At 44.8% G+C, this 19,363-nt stretch overlaps 1 protein-coding gene across 1 annotated transcript in view; it reads left to right on the forward strand.

Annotated features, from left to right (window-relative positions):
- Positions 1 to 19,363, forward strand: part of TAF12 (TATA-box binding protein associated factor 12) — a 39,184-nt gene that overhangs the window by 10,858 nt on the left and 8,963 nt on the right. Inside the window, exons 2-3 of the mRNA XM_026457195.1 lie at positions 10,462 to 10,713; positions 14,596 to 14,673. Coding sequence (XP_026312980.1) covers positions 10,546 to 10,713; positions 14,596 to 14,673 — 246 coding nt within the window. The 5' untranslated portion in view covers positions 10,462 to 10,545. The remainder of the gene's footprint in view (positions 1 to 10,461; positions 10,714 to 14,595; positions 14,674 to 19,363) is intronic.

The following is a 19,363-nucleotide window of genomic DNA, read 5'->3' on the forward strand; positions in this document are numbered from 1 at the left end:
CTTGTTGTCTAGGCTGGATTGCAATGACGCAATCTTGGCTCGCTGCAACCTCTGCCTCCCAGGTTCAAGCGATTCTCCTGCCTCAGCCTCCCGAGTAGCTGGGATGACAGGCACATGCCACCATGCCCAACTAATTGTTGTATTTTCAGTAGAGAGAGGGTTTCACCATGTTGGCCAGGCTGGTCTCAAACTCCTGACCTCAGGTGATCCACCTGCCTTGGCTTCCCAAATTGCTGGGATTGCAGATGTGAGCCACTGCACCTGGCCTTTCCTTTCTATTTCTGAGTATTCCATTGAATGAATATACCATAATTTGTTTATTCACCATTTAAAGGACATTTGGATTGTTTTCGGTTTTTGGTAGTTGTGAACGAGGTTGCTATAAACATTTATATACAGATTTTTGTGTGAATGTACGTTTTCATTTCTCTACAGTAAGTACCTAGGAGTGGGATTGCTGAGTCATGTAAGTATACATTTAACTTTAGAAGAAACTACCAAACTGTCTTCCAGAAAAACTATACCATTTTACATTCACACCAGCAATGTATGAGGGTTTCAGTTCTTTGTATCCTCTCCAGCACTTGCTTTTGTTTTTAAATTTTAGCTATTTTATATAGGTATATCATGTTTTTAAAAATTTGCATTTTCCTGATAACTAATGATGCTGAGCATCTTTTCATGTGCTTATTTGCCATTTGTTTATCTTCTTTGATGAAGGGTCTGCTCAGATCTTTTGCCCTTTAAAATAAATAAATAAATAGAGTCAGGGTCTCATTATGTTACCCAGGCTTGTCTCAAACTCCTTAGCTCAAGCAATCCTCCTGCCTTGGCCTCCCTGGGATTACATGCATGAGCCATCATGCCCAGTCTGCCCATTTTCTTTTTTTTTTGGAGAGACGGAGTCTTGCTTTGTTGCCCAGGCTAGAGTACAGTGGTGCAGTCTCAGCTCACTGTAACCTCCACCTCCCGGGTTTGAGTGATTCTCCTGCCTCAGCTTCCCCAAGTAGCTGGGACTATAGGTGTGCACCGACACACCCAGATAATTTTTGTATTTTTTAGTAGAGACGGGGCTTCACTATATGTTGGCCAGGCTGGTCTTGAACTCCTGACCTCAGGCGATCCGCCTACCTCAGCCTCCCAAAGTGCTGGGATTATAGGCGTGAGCCACCGCGCCCGGCTGAGTCTGCCCATTTTCTAAATTGGGTTGTTACTTTCTTATTGTTGAATTTTTTTTTTTTTTTTTTTTTTGAGACGGAGTCTCGCTCTGTTGCCTAGGCTGGAATGCAGTGGCCAGATCTCAGCTCACTGCAAGCTCCCCCTCCCAGGTTTACGCCATTCTCCTGCCTCAGCCTCCCGAGTAGCTGGGACTACAGGGGCCCGCCACCTCGCCTGGCTAGTTTTTTGTATTTTTTAGTAGAGACTGGGTTTCACCGTGTTAGCTAGGATGGTCTTGATCTTGTGACCTCGTGATCTGCCCGTCTCGGCCTCCCAGAGTGCTGGGATTGCAGGCTTGAGCCACCGCACCCGGCCCTGAAAATTCTTTATATTTGCTGGATACAAGTCATTTGTTGGATATGTGATTTATAAATATTTTCTCCTAATCTGTGACATATCTTCATTCTTTTTTTTTTTTTTAGATGGAGTCTCACTCTGTCACCCAGGGTGGAGTGCAGTGGCACAGTCTCGACTCACTGCAACCTCTGCCTCCTGGGTTCAAGCAATTCTCTGCCTCAGCCTCCCGAGTAGCTGGGATTATAGGCACCCGCCACTACGCCCTACTAATTTTTTTGTATTTTTAGTAGACACAGGGTTTCACCATCTTGGCCAGGTTGGTCTAGAACTCCTGACCTTGTGATCTGCCCACCTCGGCCTCCCAAAGTGCTGGGATTACAGATGTGAGCCACCGCGCCTGACCCAACTTACCTTCTTATTGTCCTTTGCAGAGCAGAAGTTTTACATTTTGATTAAGTGCACTTTATCATTTCTTTTCTTTTGTGAATTGTGCTTTTGAGGTTGTATCTAAGAACTCTGAGTAACCCGAAGTCATGAAGGTTTTCTCCTGTTTTCTTCAAAAAGTTGTATATTTTTACATTACGTATATGATCAGTTTTGAATTTTTTTTTTTTTTTTTTGAGATGGAGTCTCGTTCTGTCACCATGACTGGAGTGCAGTGGCACGATCTCAGCTCACTGCAACCTCCGCCTCCTGGGTTCAGGCGATTCTCCTGCCTCAGCCTCCCGAGTAGCTGGGATTACAGGCACATGCCACCACGCCCAGCTAATTTTTATATTTTTAGTAGAGACAGGGTTTCACCATGTTGGTCAGGCTGGTCTCGAACTCCTCACCTCATGATCTGCCCGCCTCGGCCTCCCAAAGTGCTGAGATTACAGGCGTGAGCCACTGCACCTGGCCCTGAACTTACTTTTGTATAAATATGAGATAGGCTGGGCATGGAGGCTTGTGCCTATAATCCCAGCACTTTGGGAGGCTGAGGCAGGAGGAGCGCTTGAGCCCAGCAGTTTGAGAGCAGCCTGGGCAACACGGTGAGAGCCCCTCTCTACAAATAATAAAAAATATAAAATGAACTGGGCATGGTGGTGCATGCCTGTAGTTCCAGCTACTGAGGAAGCTGAGGTGGGAGAATGGCTTGAGTTCTGCTGGTTGAGGCTATAGTGAGCTATGCCTGTACCACTACACTCCAGCCTGGGCCACAAAGTAAGACCCACCTCTAAAAAATAAACAGGTGAGAGCTGGGTGTGATGCCTTGCACATATAACCCCAGCTACTTGGGAAGCTGAGGATTCCCGAGAAGATTGATAGAGGCAGACAGTTCTGGGCCATCCTGGGCAACACAGCAAGACACTGTGTCTAAAAAAACAAAATAGAAAAAAAATTAGCCAGGTGTGGTTTGCACTTGTAGTCTTAGCTACTCAAGAGGCTGAGGCAAGATTATTGCTTGAGCCCAGGATTTTGGGGGTGCAGTGAACTGTGATTTCACCACTGCACTCCAGCCTGGACAACAGCAAGATCCTATCTCTGCAAGCAAACAAAAAAAAACCTCCAAGGCCTGGCACGGTGGCTCACGCCTGTAATCCCAGCACTTTGGGAGGTCGAGGTAGGTGGATCACTTGAGGTTGGGAGTTCAAGACCAGCCTGGCCAACATGGGAAAACCCCATCTCTACTAATAATACAAAAAAATTAGCCAGGTGTCGTGGTATGTGCCTGTAATCCCAGCTGCTCAGGAGGCTGAGGCAGGAAAAATTGCTTGAACCTGGGAGGCTGAGGTTGCATTGAGCCAAGATCATGGCCACTGCATTCCAGCCTGGATGACAGAGTGAAACTGTTTCTCAAAATCAAAAACAAAAAACAGGAAGAAAAGGGTGAGTATCTTCAGAGAACAAAATCCAAATAGTAGTTTATCTTAATTTTTTCCATTGGTAACATATGCATATAATACAGGATTTAGGGTGTACAGTGAAAAATAAGACTCTCCCATCTTGGTCCCATAGGCCACCCAGACACCACCATTCCCCCACCTCCCTCTGTTATCAGTTGCTTATGTATCTTGCCAGGAATAATTTATGAATTTACAACTGTGTGTCTGTGTATGTGTGTTTTATTTATTTATTTGAGACGGAGTCTTGCTCTGTCACTCTAGCTAGAATGCAGTGGCGCGATCTCGGCTCACTGCAACCTCCACCTCTCCATTCAAGTGATTCTCCTGCCTTAGCCTCCCAAATAGCTGGGATTACAGGTGCCCGCCACCATGCCTGGTTAATTTTGTATTGTTACTAGAGAGGGGGGGGTTTCTCCATGTTGGTCAGGCTGGTCTCGAACTCCCAACCTCAGGTGATCCGCCCGCCTTGGCCTCCCAAAGTGCTGGGATTGTAGGCGTGAACCACTGTGCCTGGCAATACATGTGTTTTAATAAACGATAACAAAATATTCTCCCATTCTATACTTTGCTTTCATTCATTGAACAATTTCTCTTGGAGATCATTTCATGAGCCTCTCATTTGTTTAAAAAAAAAAAAGTTAAATCATTCACATTTCATATAAATCACTGATTTAAAGTGTGTGATTCTGCGGGGTTTGGCCTTTCTTTTTTTTTTTTTTAATACAATCAGAGTTGGCAACCATCACCACAGTGTACTTTTAGATCATTTTTGTATCCCCTAAAAGAAACCGTATACCCATTAGCAGTCAGTCTGTTTCTCTCCTACATGCTCTGGCCATAGGCGGCAACTAATCTACTTTCTGTCTATGGGTTTACCTATTCTGGACATTTCATATAAAAGTAATCATACAATATGTTTTTTTTGACCACCTTTTTATGTTTTTTTTTGAGACAGAGTCTCGCTCTGTCACCCAGGCTGGAGTGCAGTGGCACAGTCTCGGCTCACTGCAACCTCCACCTTCTGGGTTCAAGCCATTCTCGTGCCTTGGCCTCCCAAGGGATTACAGGCGCCCTCACCACCATGTCTGGCTAATTTTTGCATTTTTTTAGTAGAGATGGGGTTTCACCATATTGACCAGGCTGGTCTCAAGCTCAAGTTTTCCTTTCTGTAGGATAAATATCTAGTAGTACACTGTTTTTCCTGTGTACTGGAAAGCTGTGTACTGGGGAGCTGGAGGGGTGTTTGATTTATTCTTAATTGTATAACTTACATACAGTAAAATGCACAGATCTCAAATGTTCAATGGGAGGAGTTCGACAGTTGTATAAACCTATGTATTACCACCCACTCAAATGTGTTACAGTTTTAAAATCTTACCATATTAAGAAATAGTTTAGGAAACTAAGGGTAGTGTTAGTCTGGCACCAGTGTGTGTCTGGTTATCATCTGCTTTTGTTTTGTTTTTATAGGAAGAAATAGTTTGCTTAGCCAGAATTATTTAAAACTTAGAAGTATTATTTTCTTTTCAGCAAGGTCAATGACAGCAGTAAATTTTTGTCAAGTTTCTTAGGGAGAAACTGATTTTCCCCCTTCTCCAGAGGTTCCACTTCTTTTTTTTTTTTTTTTTTTTTTTGAGGGACTGCAGTGGCGCGATCCAGGCTCACTGCAAGCTCTGCCTCCCGGGTTCACGCCATTCTCCTGCCTCAGCCTCCCAAGTAGCTGGGACTACAGGTGCCCACCACCACGCCCAGCTAATTTTTTGTATTTTTAGTAGAGATGGGGTTTCACCGTGTTAGGAGGATGGTCTTGATCTCCTGACCTCGTGATCTACCTGCCTCAGCCTCCCAAAGTGCTGGGATTACAGGCATGAGCCACTGCGCCTGGCCTTTTTTTTTTTGGGATGGAGTCTCACACTATTGCCTAGGCTGGAGTGCAGTGATCTGATCTCAGCTCACTGCAACCTCTGCTTCCCAGGTTCAAGTGATTCTCGTGTCTCAGCCTCCTGAGTAGCTGGGATTACAGGCGCATGCCACCATGCCTGGCTAATTTTTATATTTTTAGTAGAGATGGGGGTTTCACCATGTTGGCCAGGCTGGTCTCGAACTCCTGACTTCAAGTGATCCATGCACCTTGGCCTCCCAAAGTGCTGGGATTACAGGCGTGAGCCACTGCACCCGGCCTCCACTTATTTCATTAAAGTGACTGCTGTTGGAGCTATTCCTTAAGGTTATTTCCTAATTTCATCCAACCTCGCTGGAAACAACAAAAAAAGAAAAAAAAAATCCTAATTTGATATGTGAATATTCATATTTTGTACTATGTAGGATAGGCCATATTTTTTGTCTCCAGATCTTTAAAAAAATAATTTTTTCTTTTGAGATGGAGTTTCGTCTTTGTCGCCCAAGCTAGAGTGCAATGGTGCAATCTTGGCTCACTGTAACCTCTGCCTCCCAGGTTCAAGTGATTCTCCTGCCTCAGCCTCCTAAGTGGCTGGGATTACAGGCGCCTGCCACCCCACCTGGCTTATTTTTTGTATTTTTAGTAGAGATGGGGTTTCACCATGTTGGCCAGGCCGGTCTCAAACTCCTGATCTCAGGTGATCTGCCTGCCTCGGTCTCCCAAAGTGCTGGGATTACAAGCGTGAGCCACCTCACCCATCCTAAAAAGTTTTTTCATTATTTATTTATTATTATTATTTTTTGAGACAGTTTCACTCTTGTTGCCTGGGTTGGAGTGCAGTGGCGTGATCTTGACTCACTGCAACCTCCGCCTCCTGGGTTCAAGCAATTCTCTTGCCTCAGCCTCCCAAGTAGCTGGGACTACAGGTGCCCACCACCACATCTGGCTAATCTTTTTTATTTTTAGTAGAGATGGGGTTTCATTATGTTGGCCAGGCTGGTCTTGAACTCTTGACTTCAGGTGATCCACCTGCCTTGGCCTCCTAAAGTGCTGGGATTACAGGTGTGAGCCACTGTGCCCAGCCCTAAAAACAATTTAAGTTGAGGCTGGGCGCGGTGGCTCACGCCTGTAATCCCAGCACTATGGGAGGCCGAGGTGGGTGGATCACGAGGTCAGGAGTTTGAAACTAGCCTGACCAACATGGTGGCCTCTACTAAAAATATAAAAATCTGCCAGGCATGGTGGCATGTGCCTGTAATCCCAGCTACCCAGGAGGGTGAGGCAGGAATCGCTTGAACCCACAAGGCAGAGGTTGCAGTGAGCTGAGATTGCACCACTGCACTCCAACCTGGGCAACAGAGTGAGACTCCGTCTCAGGAAAAAAAAAAAAAAAAAAAGACTGAGTGTGGTGGCCCAAGCCTATAATTCCAGCACTCTGGTAGGCTGAAGCAGGGGAAATACTTGAGGCCAGGAGTTTGAGACCAGCCTAGGCAGCATAGCAAGATCCCATCTCTACCAGAAAAAAAAAAAAAGATTAGCTGGGTGCAATGGTGTGCAGATGTAGTCCTAGCTACTTTAAGAGGTTGAGATGGGAGATTGCTTGAGTCCATGAGTTTGAGTCTGCAGTGAACCATGATTACACCACTACACTCTAACCTGTCCTACAAAATGAGACCTGGTCTCAAAAAAACAGAGAGGGACAGTGTCTCACTATGTTGCCTAGACTGACCTGAAACTCCTGGGCTCAAACAGTACTCCTACCTCAGCCTCCTGAGTAGCTGGGATTACAGGTGCGCACCACCACACCCAGATATGTCTCCAGATGTTATAACAGAAATTCTTACTCAAAAATATATATTTTAAAAAGTCTGTACTGATTTTGTGCCATATTCAGTATTATTTGGGAAGTCCCTTGAAGGTTGTGGGAATGTTTTTGAGAGATACAGTATGTTCAGTGTGAGGCTAGAGTGATGAGGATACAGTTTGATGATCCTTAATGAAGCTTTTGCATAGAACTTGCTTTGGGAAAATAGTTTGCTTTTATAATATTAGAACAGCTATTACCATGTTAAGAAAGGTTTCTGTCCTGACTCTTCTATTTGTAATGTTTGTGGGTAGGGGAGAAGGAGGCCACATATGGTTAAAACAAACAAGTGATCCTAATACTCTGCTGTCCCCATTAGCTGGTTCTTGGCCATCAAGTCTGCCTAGTTTATCTTAGGGTTTTTAACCAGTACATACTTAGTTGCCTTTATTAAGAGTAAACCAAGATAACATAACATGATTTCTTCTTCTTCTTCTATTTTTTTTTTTTGTGAGACAGAGTCTCGCTCTGTCGCCCAGGCTGGAGTGCAGTGGCCTGATCTTGGCTCACTGCAACCTCTGCCTCCTGAGTTCAAGTGATTCTCCTGCCTCAGCCTCCCAAGTAGCTGGGATTATAGGCACGTGTCACCACACCTGGCTAGTTTTTGTATTTTTAGTAGGGATTGGATTTCACCATGTTGGCCATGCTGGTCTCAAACTCCTGACCTCAAGTGATCTGCCTGCCTTGGCATCCCAGAATGCTGGGATTACAGGCATGAGCCACTGGGCCGGGCCAGATTTCTCATATTAGAAAGTCAGACAGTGTGGTGAGGAAGAACTCAGCACTAGGGACAAGAGTAGAATAGATACAGACAGACATTTATGTTGCCAACTTTTACCAAGTTCTGAAAGCCATTAACATAATTCCTGCAGGCTCATATCCCACAATTTTGCCCAATAAAATATTCCATATGCTGTTAGTTTATCCCTAACAACAGACATTCATTTTATAAGAAGATGGTCTATATGTGCCATAATCATCATTAATTAATTTTCAAAGTTGCTTATGAAAGAGATGGAGATGTTTGTCTTGCCTCCCACTAAGGAAAAGGAGATATATTTCTCCACATCCAGTTTGCTTGGATCCTGGTTGGTGAAGATGTACCAGGCCATGCAACTAAAATGGTTCCATGGCAAGGATGGTGCTTGATGCCAGTTGTTCATTTACAGGTAGCTTTTGAAAATGGCTGCCTCTCATTTCACCGGGCTCACAGCTGTTGCTGATGTAATTAAAGATCTAGACACTCAGATAGCTGTAAGTAAGTTTGAGGCTACTGTGAGCAGAACTTGGTGAATGTGCTTCTGATCGTGATGACACCCAAGCTGACGTCTGCAGAGTCAACCTCATGACTCTAAGATTCAGGAGTCTCAGCTGCTCCAGACTAGGGTCTCTGCATGTACTTAGATTGCTAACACTCAGAAAAAAATTGCTCTTGATAAAGAGGAGTTTACTTTTAACAACTGCTGAAAGTTATGTTTATTGGGCATAGCCCTGACATAGACTTAAGCATGTTTGAAATGCCGAAATGAACTAGTCTGTATTCTTAAGCTTTGTGACTGATTTTTTAAAGGATGTGATTGTGCTATGACTTATTTGAATTTAACATTATTTGATACTTTAAAAATAATGCATGTAGTACTTAACCTAGTATTTTTATAAAGTTCTCAAAAACGTCTTGCTTATTCTAGTTTATTTATTTATTATTATTTTTTGAGATGGAGTTTCGTCAACCTCTGCATCCCAAGTTCAAGCAATTCTTCTGCCTCAGCCTCCCAAGTAGCTGGGATTACAGGCGTGTGTCACCACGCCCGGCTAATTTTTTTTTTTTTTTTTAGACGGAGTCTCGCTCTGTCGTGCGGGCTGGAGTGCAGTGGCCGGATCTCAGCTCACTGCAAGCTCCGCCTCCCGGGTTTACGCCATTCTCCTGCCTCAGCCTCCTGAGTAGCTGGGACTACAGGCGCCCGCCACCTCGCCCGGCTAGATTTTTGTATTTTTTTAGTAGAGACGGGGTTTCACCATGTTAGCCAGGATGGTCTCGATCTCCTGACCTCGTGATCCGCCCGTCTCGGCCTCCCAAAGTGCTGGGATTACAGGCTTGAGCCACCGCGCCCGGCCATAATTTTGTATTTTTAGTAGAGTTGAGTTTCTCCATGTTGGTCAGACTGGTCTCAAACTCCCGAACTCCGGTGATCCACCCACCTTGGCCTCCCAAAGTGCTGGTATTACAGGCATGAGCCAACTGCGCCCAGCCTCTAGTTTATTTTTATTTCATTTCATTTTATTTTTAGATAGTATCTCTGTCACCTAGACTGGAATGCAGTAGTGGTGTGATCATGGCTTATTGCAACCTCAACTTCTTGGGCTCAGGCAATCCTCCTGCCTTAGCCTCCTGAATAGCTAGGACCACATGCTACCATGTCCAGCTAAGTGTTTTTTTTTTTTTTTTTGCCAGTGGGGCACCGAGTCTCATTCTGCTGCCCAGGCTGGAGTACAGTGGCATGATCTTGGCTTACTGCAAGCTCTGTCTCCCGTGTTCAAGCAATTCTCCTGCCTCAGCCTCCCCAGTAGCTTGGAGGGATTACAGGCATGTGCCACCATGCCTAGCCAACGTTTTTGTATTTTTAGTAGAGATGAGGTTTCACCATGTTGGTCAGGCTCGTCTTGAACTCCTGACCTCAGGTGATCTACCCACCTTGGCCTCCCAAAGTGCTGGGATTACAGGTGTGAGCCACCATGCCCAGCCCCAGCTAAATTTTTACAAAGATAGGGCTTCCCTATGTTCCCCAGGCTGGTCTCGAGCTCCTGTCTCAAGTGATCCTGCCACTTCAGGCACACAACATACTGGGATTACAGACATGAGCTACTGCACCCAGCCCTAATTTATTTTTGTACATAAGATTCTTCATTTCATTTACTTTCTTCCTTGTTTCAATTTTGTGGACTATTTCATTTAACATTTGGAGATGAGATGGTTTCTAAAATCAGGTGAGAGTAATAAACATTGTTCATTCCCTATTTTTAATGTGTGGGTATTAAATGGTCACCATTCCATATATACTGAAGAACCCTCAAAGTCTAACAGACCTCATTTTACTTACTTTTTTTTTTTTTTTTTGGTCTCCTATGTTGCCCAAGCTGGTCTTGAACTACTGGGCTCAAGTGATCCTACCACCTGGGCCTCCCAAAAGTGCTAGGATTACAGTTGTGAGCCATTGCACCAGGCCTCTTTTTACTCTCAAGATTCATCCTTTATTACAGGTTCTTCTAGAGCTAATTCTTGTGCTTTTCTTCTCCAGTTAATTGGCCTTGGTCCTCACAGCTCCAAAAAGAAACAGGATCTTGATAAGCTCTATGAGCTGAAGTCCAAAGCCCGGCAGATTATGAACCAGTTTGGCCCCTCAGCCCTAATCAACCTCTCCAATTTCTCATCCATAAAACCGGAACCAGCCAGCACCCCTCCACAAGGCTCCATGGCCAATAGTACTACAGTGGTAAAGATACCAGGCACTCCTGGGACAGGAGGTCGTCTTAGCCCTGAAAACAATCAGGTATCATCCTCTTACTCTTTCTTCTCTGTGCCACCTCTTACCTATTATTTCAACCTGTAATACTTTAAGAGCTGTCCATCTTAGATGCTGCTTTTTTATCTTAGCTGAAAAAGTCTTTTCCCTCTTTTGGATTTCTAACTTGTTTTGGTTGTTTTAATATAAGTAGAGAGTTTATTTGGGCCAAATTTGAGGACTCCCAACTCAGGAGACACAGATTCAAGTTGTCCTGAATATATACTCCTCTAACATTCTTTAGCAAATTATCATGTACAGCGTTTATTAATTACTGTGTTATATATGGTTGTGTGTATGCATATATCCATCCATCCATCCATACACACACAATACCTTGCCTATGAAAGGTGTTTTTTTCTTTCATTTTGATAAGTACTTTATATACATGTTAACCATGTAGTTGTTAAATAAAATAATAAATTGATTTATTATTCCTATGATAAAAGTACTCTTGCTTCTAGTCATTCCATCTTCTAGTTCATTCAGTTGCTGCCATTATTAATTTTCTTCAGTGATTCTAAAATCTGCTCCATTCTTTCTACCCATAATTCTGATTCTGCCCTCCAGAACCACAAGAAATAAGTATAATCCCTTTGACTCGTTTTTTGTAGGCTGTGTAGAATGGATGAGTTGGCCCAGTATTTCAAGGGAATGAGTGGAGGGACTTGGAAAGGTTAATGAGAGCGGGTTGAACAGTCAGGATATCAACCTATGTTGAATATGGAGTCTGTTGTAGAAGACAGAATTTAAAATTGTGTAGGTAGGGCAGAACATGGTGGACCTGTACTAATAAATTTCCATTGGAACTTTTAGGCAATATACGATCTTTGCAGATATTTAATAAAGGAGTAAAAGTAACATAATAAAAATAGTGTATCCTATAGAGGATTAACTTGGCAGTAAGGGGACAGGATGGGTAAAAAAGGGAGTTAGACTGGGTAGATGACCAATTCTAAGACTTTTGCAATAAATCAAGACATGTAGTGAAGGCTTGAATTAGGTGATAATGATAGAATGAAGAAGAATGGATGGATATGAGACATCATTAACAAATATTTATTCATTTTTTCTTTAGAGAAAGGGTTTTGCTCTGTTGCCCAGGCTAGAGTGCAATGGTATAATCATAGCTTACTGTAGCCTCAAATTTCTGGGTTCGCCCGGGCATGGTGTCTCAAGCCTGTAATCCCAGCACTTTGAGAGGCCAAGGCGGGCAGATCACGAGGTCAGGAGATTGAGACCATCCTGGCCAACATGGTGAAACCCCGTCTCTACTAAAAATACAAAAAAATCAGCCAGGCATGGTGGTGGGCGCGTGTAGTCCCAGCTACTTGGGAGGCTGAGGCCTGAGAATGGCGTGAACCCGGGAGGCAGAGCTTGTAGTGAGCAGAGATTGCTCCACTGCACTCTAGCCTGGGCGACAGAGCAAGACTCTGTTTCAAAAAAAAAAATTATTTTCTTGGCTGGGTGCAGTGGCTCACGCCTGTAATCCCAGCACTTTGGGAGGCCAAGGCAGGCGATAACCCAAGGTCAGGAGTTCAAGACCAGCCTGGCCAATATGCTGAAACCCCATGTCCACTAAAATTACAAAAATTAGCCTGGCGTGGTGGTGCGCACCTGTAGTCCCAGCTACTCAGGAGGCTGAGGCAGAAGAATCACCTGAACCAGGGAGGCAGAAGTTGCAGTAAGCCGAGATTGCACCACCGCACTCCAGCCTGGGTGACAGAATGAGATTCCGTCTCAAAAAAGAAAAAAAAGTTTCTTTTTTCCTTATTTCAAAAATTATACATGTTTATCACAGAAACTTCAGAAATACACAAAGAATAAATAGCCCATAATTCTAATGCCACCACCCTAAAATAGCCATGGTTAGCATTGTAGTGTATGTCTTTTGGTGTTTTTCTTTTTTTCTTCTGTCTCTCTCTCTCTGTTTTTTGAGACAGAGTCCTGCTCTGTCACCCAGGATGGAGTGCAATGGCATGATCTTGGCTCACTACAACCTCCATTTCCCAATTCAAGCTGCTCTCCTGCCTCAGCCTCCCTAATAGTTGGGATTATAGGCGCCTACCACCACGCCCAGCTAATTTTTGTATTTTTAAGAGAGACAGGGTTTCGCCATGTTGGTCAGGCTGATCTCGAACTCCTGACCCCAGGTGATCCACCCACCTTCCAAAGTGCTGGGATTACAGGCGTGAGCCACCACACCCAGCTCTTTTTTTAATTAATTAATTTTTTTTAAGTGGAATTTTACTAGAAGGTTTATAGCAGGAAAGAAAGGAAAGTACACTTGGAAGAGACTCAAATGGGCACTAAGGAGGTCAAGTGCCTAATTTTTTCTTTTTTTTTTAATTTATTTTTTATATATTTTTTAGATTTATTTTTTTTGAGATGGAGTCTCACTCTGTTGCCCAGGCTGAAGTGCAGTGGCACAATCTCATCTCACTGCAAGCTCCGCCTCCTGGGTTCATGCCATTCTCCTGCCTCAGCCTCCCAACTAGCTGGGACTACAGGCGTCTACCACCATGCCCAACTAATTTTTTTTTTGTATTTTTAGTAGAGACAGGGTTTCACCATGTTAGCCAGGATGTTCCTTAGTCTCCTGACCTCGTGATCCGCCCACCTTGGCCTCCCAAAGTGCTGGGATTACAGGCGTGAGCCACTGTGCCTGGCCATTTTTTAGATGTTTTTTAAAAATAGAGATGCAGTCTCGTCATGTTGCCCAGGCTGGTCTTTGAAGTCCTGGGCTCATGCAGTCCTCCCACCTCGGCCTTCCAAAGTGATGGGATTACAGGCATGAGCCACTGTGCCCAGCCGTTTTCTTTCTTTCTTTTCTTTTTTTTTTTTTTTTAAGACATGAGGTCTTCCTGTGTTCCCCAGGCTGGAGTGTAGTGGCACAATCATAGCTCACTGCAGTCTCCAACTCCTAGCCTCAAGTGATCCTCCTGCCTCAGCCTCCTGAGTAGCTGGGACTACAGGCACAGATCACTGTGCCTGGCTTTCTTTTGATCACTTTTTAATGGCATATGTATGTAACATGACATCTCCTTTATGAAGGCTGCCCTCAGGGAGCTTTTAGCCTATTAAGTCAGAAACAGGGAAGTGTATAAATATGCACAATGATAAAGGGTGCACAGCATACAGTAGAGGCCAAATGAGGAAGTAAGTGGTTACCTTTACTGGGATGGGCTAGGAAAAGCATCAGAAAGAGGCACCATGAGCTGAGCAAGAAGGAAGAAGGGAGGAAGAGCATGTACAGCACTTTGGGAGGCTGAGGTGGAAGAATCACTTGAAGCCAGGAGTTCAAGAGCAGGCTGTACAACATAGCGAGATCCTGTCTCTCAATAAAAAAAAAAAAAAAAAAAAAAAAAATTAGCCGGGTGTGGTGGCATGTGCCTATGGTCCCAGCTAGCTGGGAAGCTTAGGTGGGAGAGCTTGGCAGTGAAGGCTGCAGTGAGCCATGTTCATGCCACTGTACTCCAGTGGGCAATAGAGGGAGACCCTGTCTCAAAAAAAAAAAAAAAAAAAAAAAACTTGTCTAAAGGCAAGGGGCATGGTACAATTTGTGGTGGTCAGAGAATTGCAAATTTCTTCATGTAGAGAGGCACAGTGAGAAAAAGACATGAGGCTGAAATATACTGCCTGACAGCTGGATGCTGGCCTGTCTTCATACTGCTCTTTCCACCTTTCCGTAAGCTACTTCTGTCTTGAGAGTGTTGTCTTATAGCAGCATAGTCAGGTAGGCCAGACTCTGAACTCATTGGAAAGTGAAAACTAAAACCAACAATTTGACAGCCTTTCTTCATTACAGGGTAATGATTTGTTTCGTTTCCTTAATACTTGGTTGAAAAGTCTTCTCCCAATTAACTTTAGGTATTGACCAAGAAGAAATTACAGGACTTAGTAAGAGAAGTGGATCCTAATGAGCAGTTGGATGAAGATGTGGAGGAGGTAAGGTGGGGTTGGGTACCCTAGAAACTGGTCCCTGAGAACTGGTATAGCATAGTGGTTAAGAGCACAAACAGGCCAGATACAGTGGCTCATGCCTTTTGAGAGACCGAAGCAGGAGGATTGCTGGAGCTCAGAGGTTCAAGACCAGCCTAGGCCATATAATGAGATCATGTCTCTGAAAAACATTAAAAAATTAGCTGAGGCCGGGCGCGGTGGCTCAAGCCTGTAATCCCAGCACTTTGGGAGGCTGAAACGGGTGGATCACGAGGTCAGGAGATGGAGACCATCCTGGCTAACACGGTGAAACCCCGTCTCTACTAAAAAATACAAAAATCTAGCCAGGCAAGGTGGCGGGCACCTGTAGTCCCAGCTACACGGGAGGCTGAGACAGGAGAATGGCGGGAGCCCGGGAGGTGGAGCTTGCAGTGAGCTGAGATTGCGCCACTGCACTCCAGCCTGGGCGACAGAGCGAGACTCCGTCTCAGAAAAAAAAAAAAAAAAAATTAGCTGACTGTGGTGGCGTGCATCTGTAGTTCCAGCTACTAGGGAGGTTGAAGTGTTCTTAAACCCAGAAGGCCAAGGTTGCAGTAAGCCAGGATTGCACCACTGTAATAAATAAATAAAATAAAATAAGAGCACAGACAAATCTGCATTTGCTTTATACCCAATAATTGCTGCTACTTTTGCCTGTTAAAAAGGCATAGTCTGTTGCTCATAGGCAATCACTTTCAACAATTTTAGCTGTTTCTGTAACATTCTTCTGTATTTCTAAGTAATATACTTAAAGAGATACTCTTTGACCCATTAATTTTATAATATTCTTTTTTTTTGAGATGGAGTTTCGCTCTTGTTGCCCAGGCTGGAGTGCAGTGGTGCAATCTTGGCTCACCGCAACCTCCACCTCCCGGGTTCAAGCGATTCTCCTGCCTCAGCCTCCTGAGTTGCTGGGATTATGGGCATGCGCCACCACACCTGGCTAATTTTTGTATTTTTAGTAGAGATGGGGTTTCTCCATATCAGTCAGGCTGGTCTCGAACTCCTGACCTCAGGTTATCTGCCTGCCTCGGCCTCCCAAAGTGCTGGGATTACAGGTGTGAGTCACCGTGTCTGGCCAATTTTATAATATTCTGTTGATTCCCTATTATGGTAAATGAGAATTTTTTACACCACTCACATATGTACCATATAACTTTCTTTTTTTATTTTTATTTTTATTTTTTTAAGACAGTCTTGCTCTGTCGCCCAGGCTGGAGTGTAGTGGCACGATCTTAGCTTACTGCAACCTCTGCCTCCCAGGGGTTCAAGTAAGTGATTCTCCTGCCTCAGCCTCCCAAGTAGCTGGGATTATAGGCATGTGCCACCACACCTGGCTAATTTTTGTATTTTTAGTAGAGATGAGGTTTTGCCATGTTGGCCAGGCTGGTCTCGGACTCCTGACCTCAGGTGATTCACCCACTTCAGCCTCCCAAAGTGCTGGAATTACAGGCATGAGCTATCATGCCTGCTGGCCCATATAACTTTCCTTACTGTTTTTCTTTTTTTTTTTTTTTTGAGACAGAGTCTTGCTCAGCCACCCAGGCTGGAGGGCAGTGGTGCGATATCAGCTCACATAATTTGGCAAACTGCATCTCCCAGGTTCAAGCGATTCTCCCACCTCAGCCTCTCAAGTAGTTGGGATTACAGGTGCATACCACCATACCTAATTTTCGTATATTTAGTAGAGACAGGGTTTTACCATGTTGGCCAGGCTGGTCTCAAACTTCTGACCTCCAGTGATCCACCCGCCTCAGCCTTCCAAAGTGCTGGGATTATAGGTGTGAGCCACTATGTCTGACCCTGGCTATTCATTCTTAAAGAATCACCTGCTGGGCAGGCGTAGTGGCTCACGCCTGTAATCCCAGCGCTTTGGGAGGCCGAAGCGGGCGGATCATAAGGTCAGGAGATCCAGACTATCCTGGCTAACACAGTGAAACCCCGTCTCTACTAAAAATACAAAAAATTAGCCAGGCATGGTGGCGGGAGCCTATAGTCCCAGCTACTTGGGAGGCTGAGGCAGGAGAATGTTGTGAACCCAGGAGGCGGAGCTTGCAGTGAGCTGAGATCGTGCCACTGCACTCCAGCCTGGGTGACACAGCGAGACTCTGTCTCAAAAAAAACAAAAGAATCACCCACTGAAAAGCTGATTTGAAGCATAATTGATGGATTTGGCCCAGTAATATATGGATAAATGTTTAACAACCAGCTCTTTGGAGGAAAATGACCAATTTGCAGTGCTTTATTATTTCTGTGATGTAACTATTTCTACCAACATGACATCACTAAACACAAACTTGGGAAAAGAGGTACATAATTTGGCTTTTTTTTTTTTGAGACGGAGTCTCGCTCTGTCGCCCAGGCTGGAGTGCAGTGTCTTGATCTCGGCTCACTGCAAGCTCCGTCTCCTGGGTTCACGTCATTCTCCTGCCTCAGCCTCCTGAGTAGCTGGGACTACAGGCGCCAGCCACCACGCCCGGCTAATTTTTTGTATTTTTAGTAGAGACGGGGTTTCACCATGTTAGCCAGGATGGTCTCGATCTCCTGACCTTGTGATCCGCCTGTCTTGGCCTCCCAAAGTGTTGGGATTACAATCGTGAGCCACTGCGCCCAGCCCATAATTGGCTTTTATGAGCTGATCTCGGTTCACTCTAGCAGACCACAGTCTTGATTGACTTCAGAATAATTTGTCCACAAGTCAACCTTTCTAATGGAAGGTTCCCTAAATGTCAGTATCTGTGAGTCTTTTCTCTGGAATCATTCAATATCTCCAGAGAAAATTCCAGTCTCCTATCTTGAGAGTTTATCCCTTAGCTTCTTTTTTTTTTTTTTTGAGACGGAGTCTTGTTCTGTTGCCCAGGCTAGAGTGCAGCGGCGTGATCTCAGCTCACTGCAACCTCCGCCTCCCGGGTCCAAGCTATTCTCTTGCCTCAGTCTCCTGAGAAGCTGGGACTACAGGTGCACGCCATCACACCCGGCTAATTTTTGTAATTTTAGAAGAGACGGAGTTTCACCATATTGGTCAAGCTGGTCTCGAATTCCTGACCTCGGGTCATCCACCCACTTTGGCCTCCCAAAGGGCTGGGATTACAGGCATGAGCCACTGCACCTGGCAATATGTTTTTTTTAACTGTCATTTTAATGGGATTAGGGAGGGACAAGAGGTCAATTGATCTGCTGTTTAATCAGAAATCTTTATCTTAGATGGTGTGCATTTGGTTCCCACAGTAAAGATGACAATGAGTTAATGGTCCACCAGAACAAGGAATTTTGTATCTATGGTTGTAATTTTAGTTTGTTTTGGTTTGTCAGCAGAGGAAGCCATGGGGACTATATGGACTGATAAAAATCTCAGTTTTTTCATGTGCGTGCATATTTATTTATTTGTTTGTTTGTTTTTGAGACGAGGTCTCTGTCACCAAGGCTGGAATGCTGTGCCATGATTACAGCTCACTGCAATCTCGACTAAGTGGACTCAAGCAAGCCTCCCACTTCAGCCTCCCAAGTAGCTGGGACTACAAGTGCATGCCACCAAGCCCAGCTAATTTCTGTATTTTTTGTAGAGACAGGGTTTTGCCATGCATGTTGCCCAGGCTAGTCTCGAACTCCAGAGCTCAAGCAAACCATCTGCCTCGGCCTCCCAAAGTGCTGGGATTATAGGAGTACCTCATGTAGATATGTAGATTTTTATCTTCAGAATTCTCATCCTTCTCTTCACACAGTCCAATAATAATTGATAGTGATGTGGAAAGAACTCAAGATTTAGACTCAGAACCCTCGAGTTGGAATCCTGGTTCCTCTGCTTGCTTTCTTGCTTGCTTTCTTTCTCTCTTTCTCTCCTTCTCTCTTTCTCTCTCTCTCTCTCTCTCTCTCTCGCTCTCTCCCTCTCTCCCTCTCTCCCTCTCTTCCTTTCTTTAGACAGTGTCTCGCCCTGTCACCCAGGCTGGAGTGCAGTGGTGCAATCTCGGCTCACTGCAACCTCCACCCCCCGGGTTTAAGCGATTCTCCTACCTCAACCTCTAGAGTAGCTGGGATTACGGATGCCCACCAACGTGCGCAGCTAATTTTTTATTTTTAGTAGAGACAGGGTTTCACCATGTTGGTCAGGCTGGTCTCAAGCTCCTGACCTCAGTTGATCCACCTGCCTTGGTCTTCCAAAGTGCTGGAATTACAGGCATGAGCCACTGCGCACGGCCCTTAGAGACTGGATTTCACCATGTTGGTCAGGCTGGTCTCGAGCTCCTGACCTCAAATGATCTGCCCACCTCAGCCTCCCAAAGTTCTGGGATTACAGGTGTGAGCCACCATGCCTGGCCTCTATTTATTTGTTATTATTTTTTAAATTATTATTGTTGGCTGGGCATGGTGGCTCACGCCTGTAATCCCAGCACTTTGGGAGGCCGAGGCGGGCGGATCACGAGGTCAGGAGATCGAGACCATCCTGGCTAACACGGTGAAACCCCGTCTCTACTAAAAATACAAAAAACTAGCTGGGCGAGGTGGCAGGCGCCTGTAGTCCCAGCTACTTGGGAGGCTGAGGCAGGAGAATGGTGTAAACCCAGGAGGCGAAGCTTGCAGTGAGCCGAGATCGCGCCACTGCTCTCCAACCTGGGTGACAGAGCAAGACTCCGTCTCAAAAAAAATAAAATAAAATAAA

Source organism: Piliocolobus tephrosceles, chromosome 1, assembly GCF_002776525.5.
Source record: "Piliocolobus tephrosceles isolate RC106 chromosome 1, ASM277652v3, whole genome shotgun sequence".
Taxonomy (NCBI): Eukaryota; Metazoa; Chordata; class Mammalia; order Primates; family Cercopithecidae; genus Piliocolobus; species Piliocolobus tephrosceles.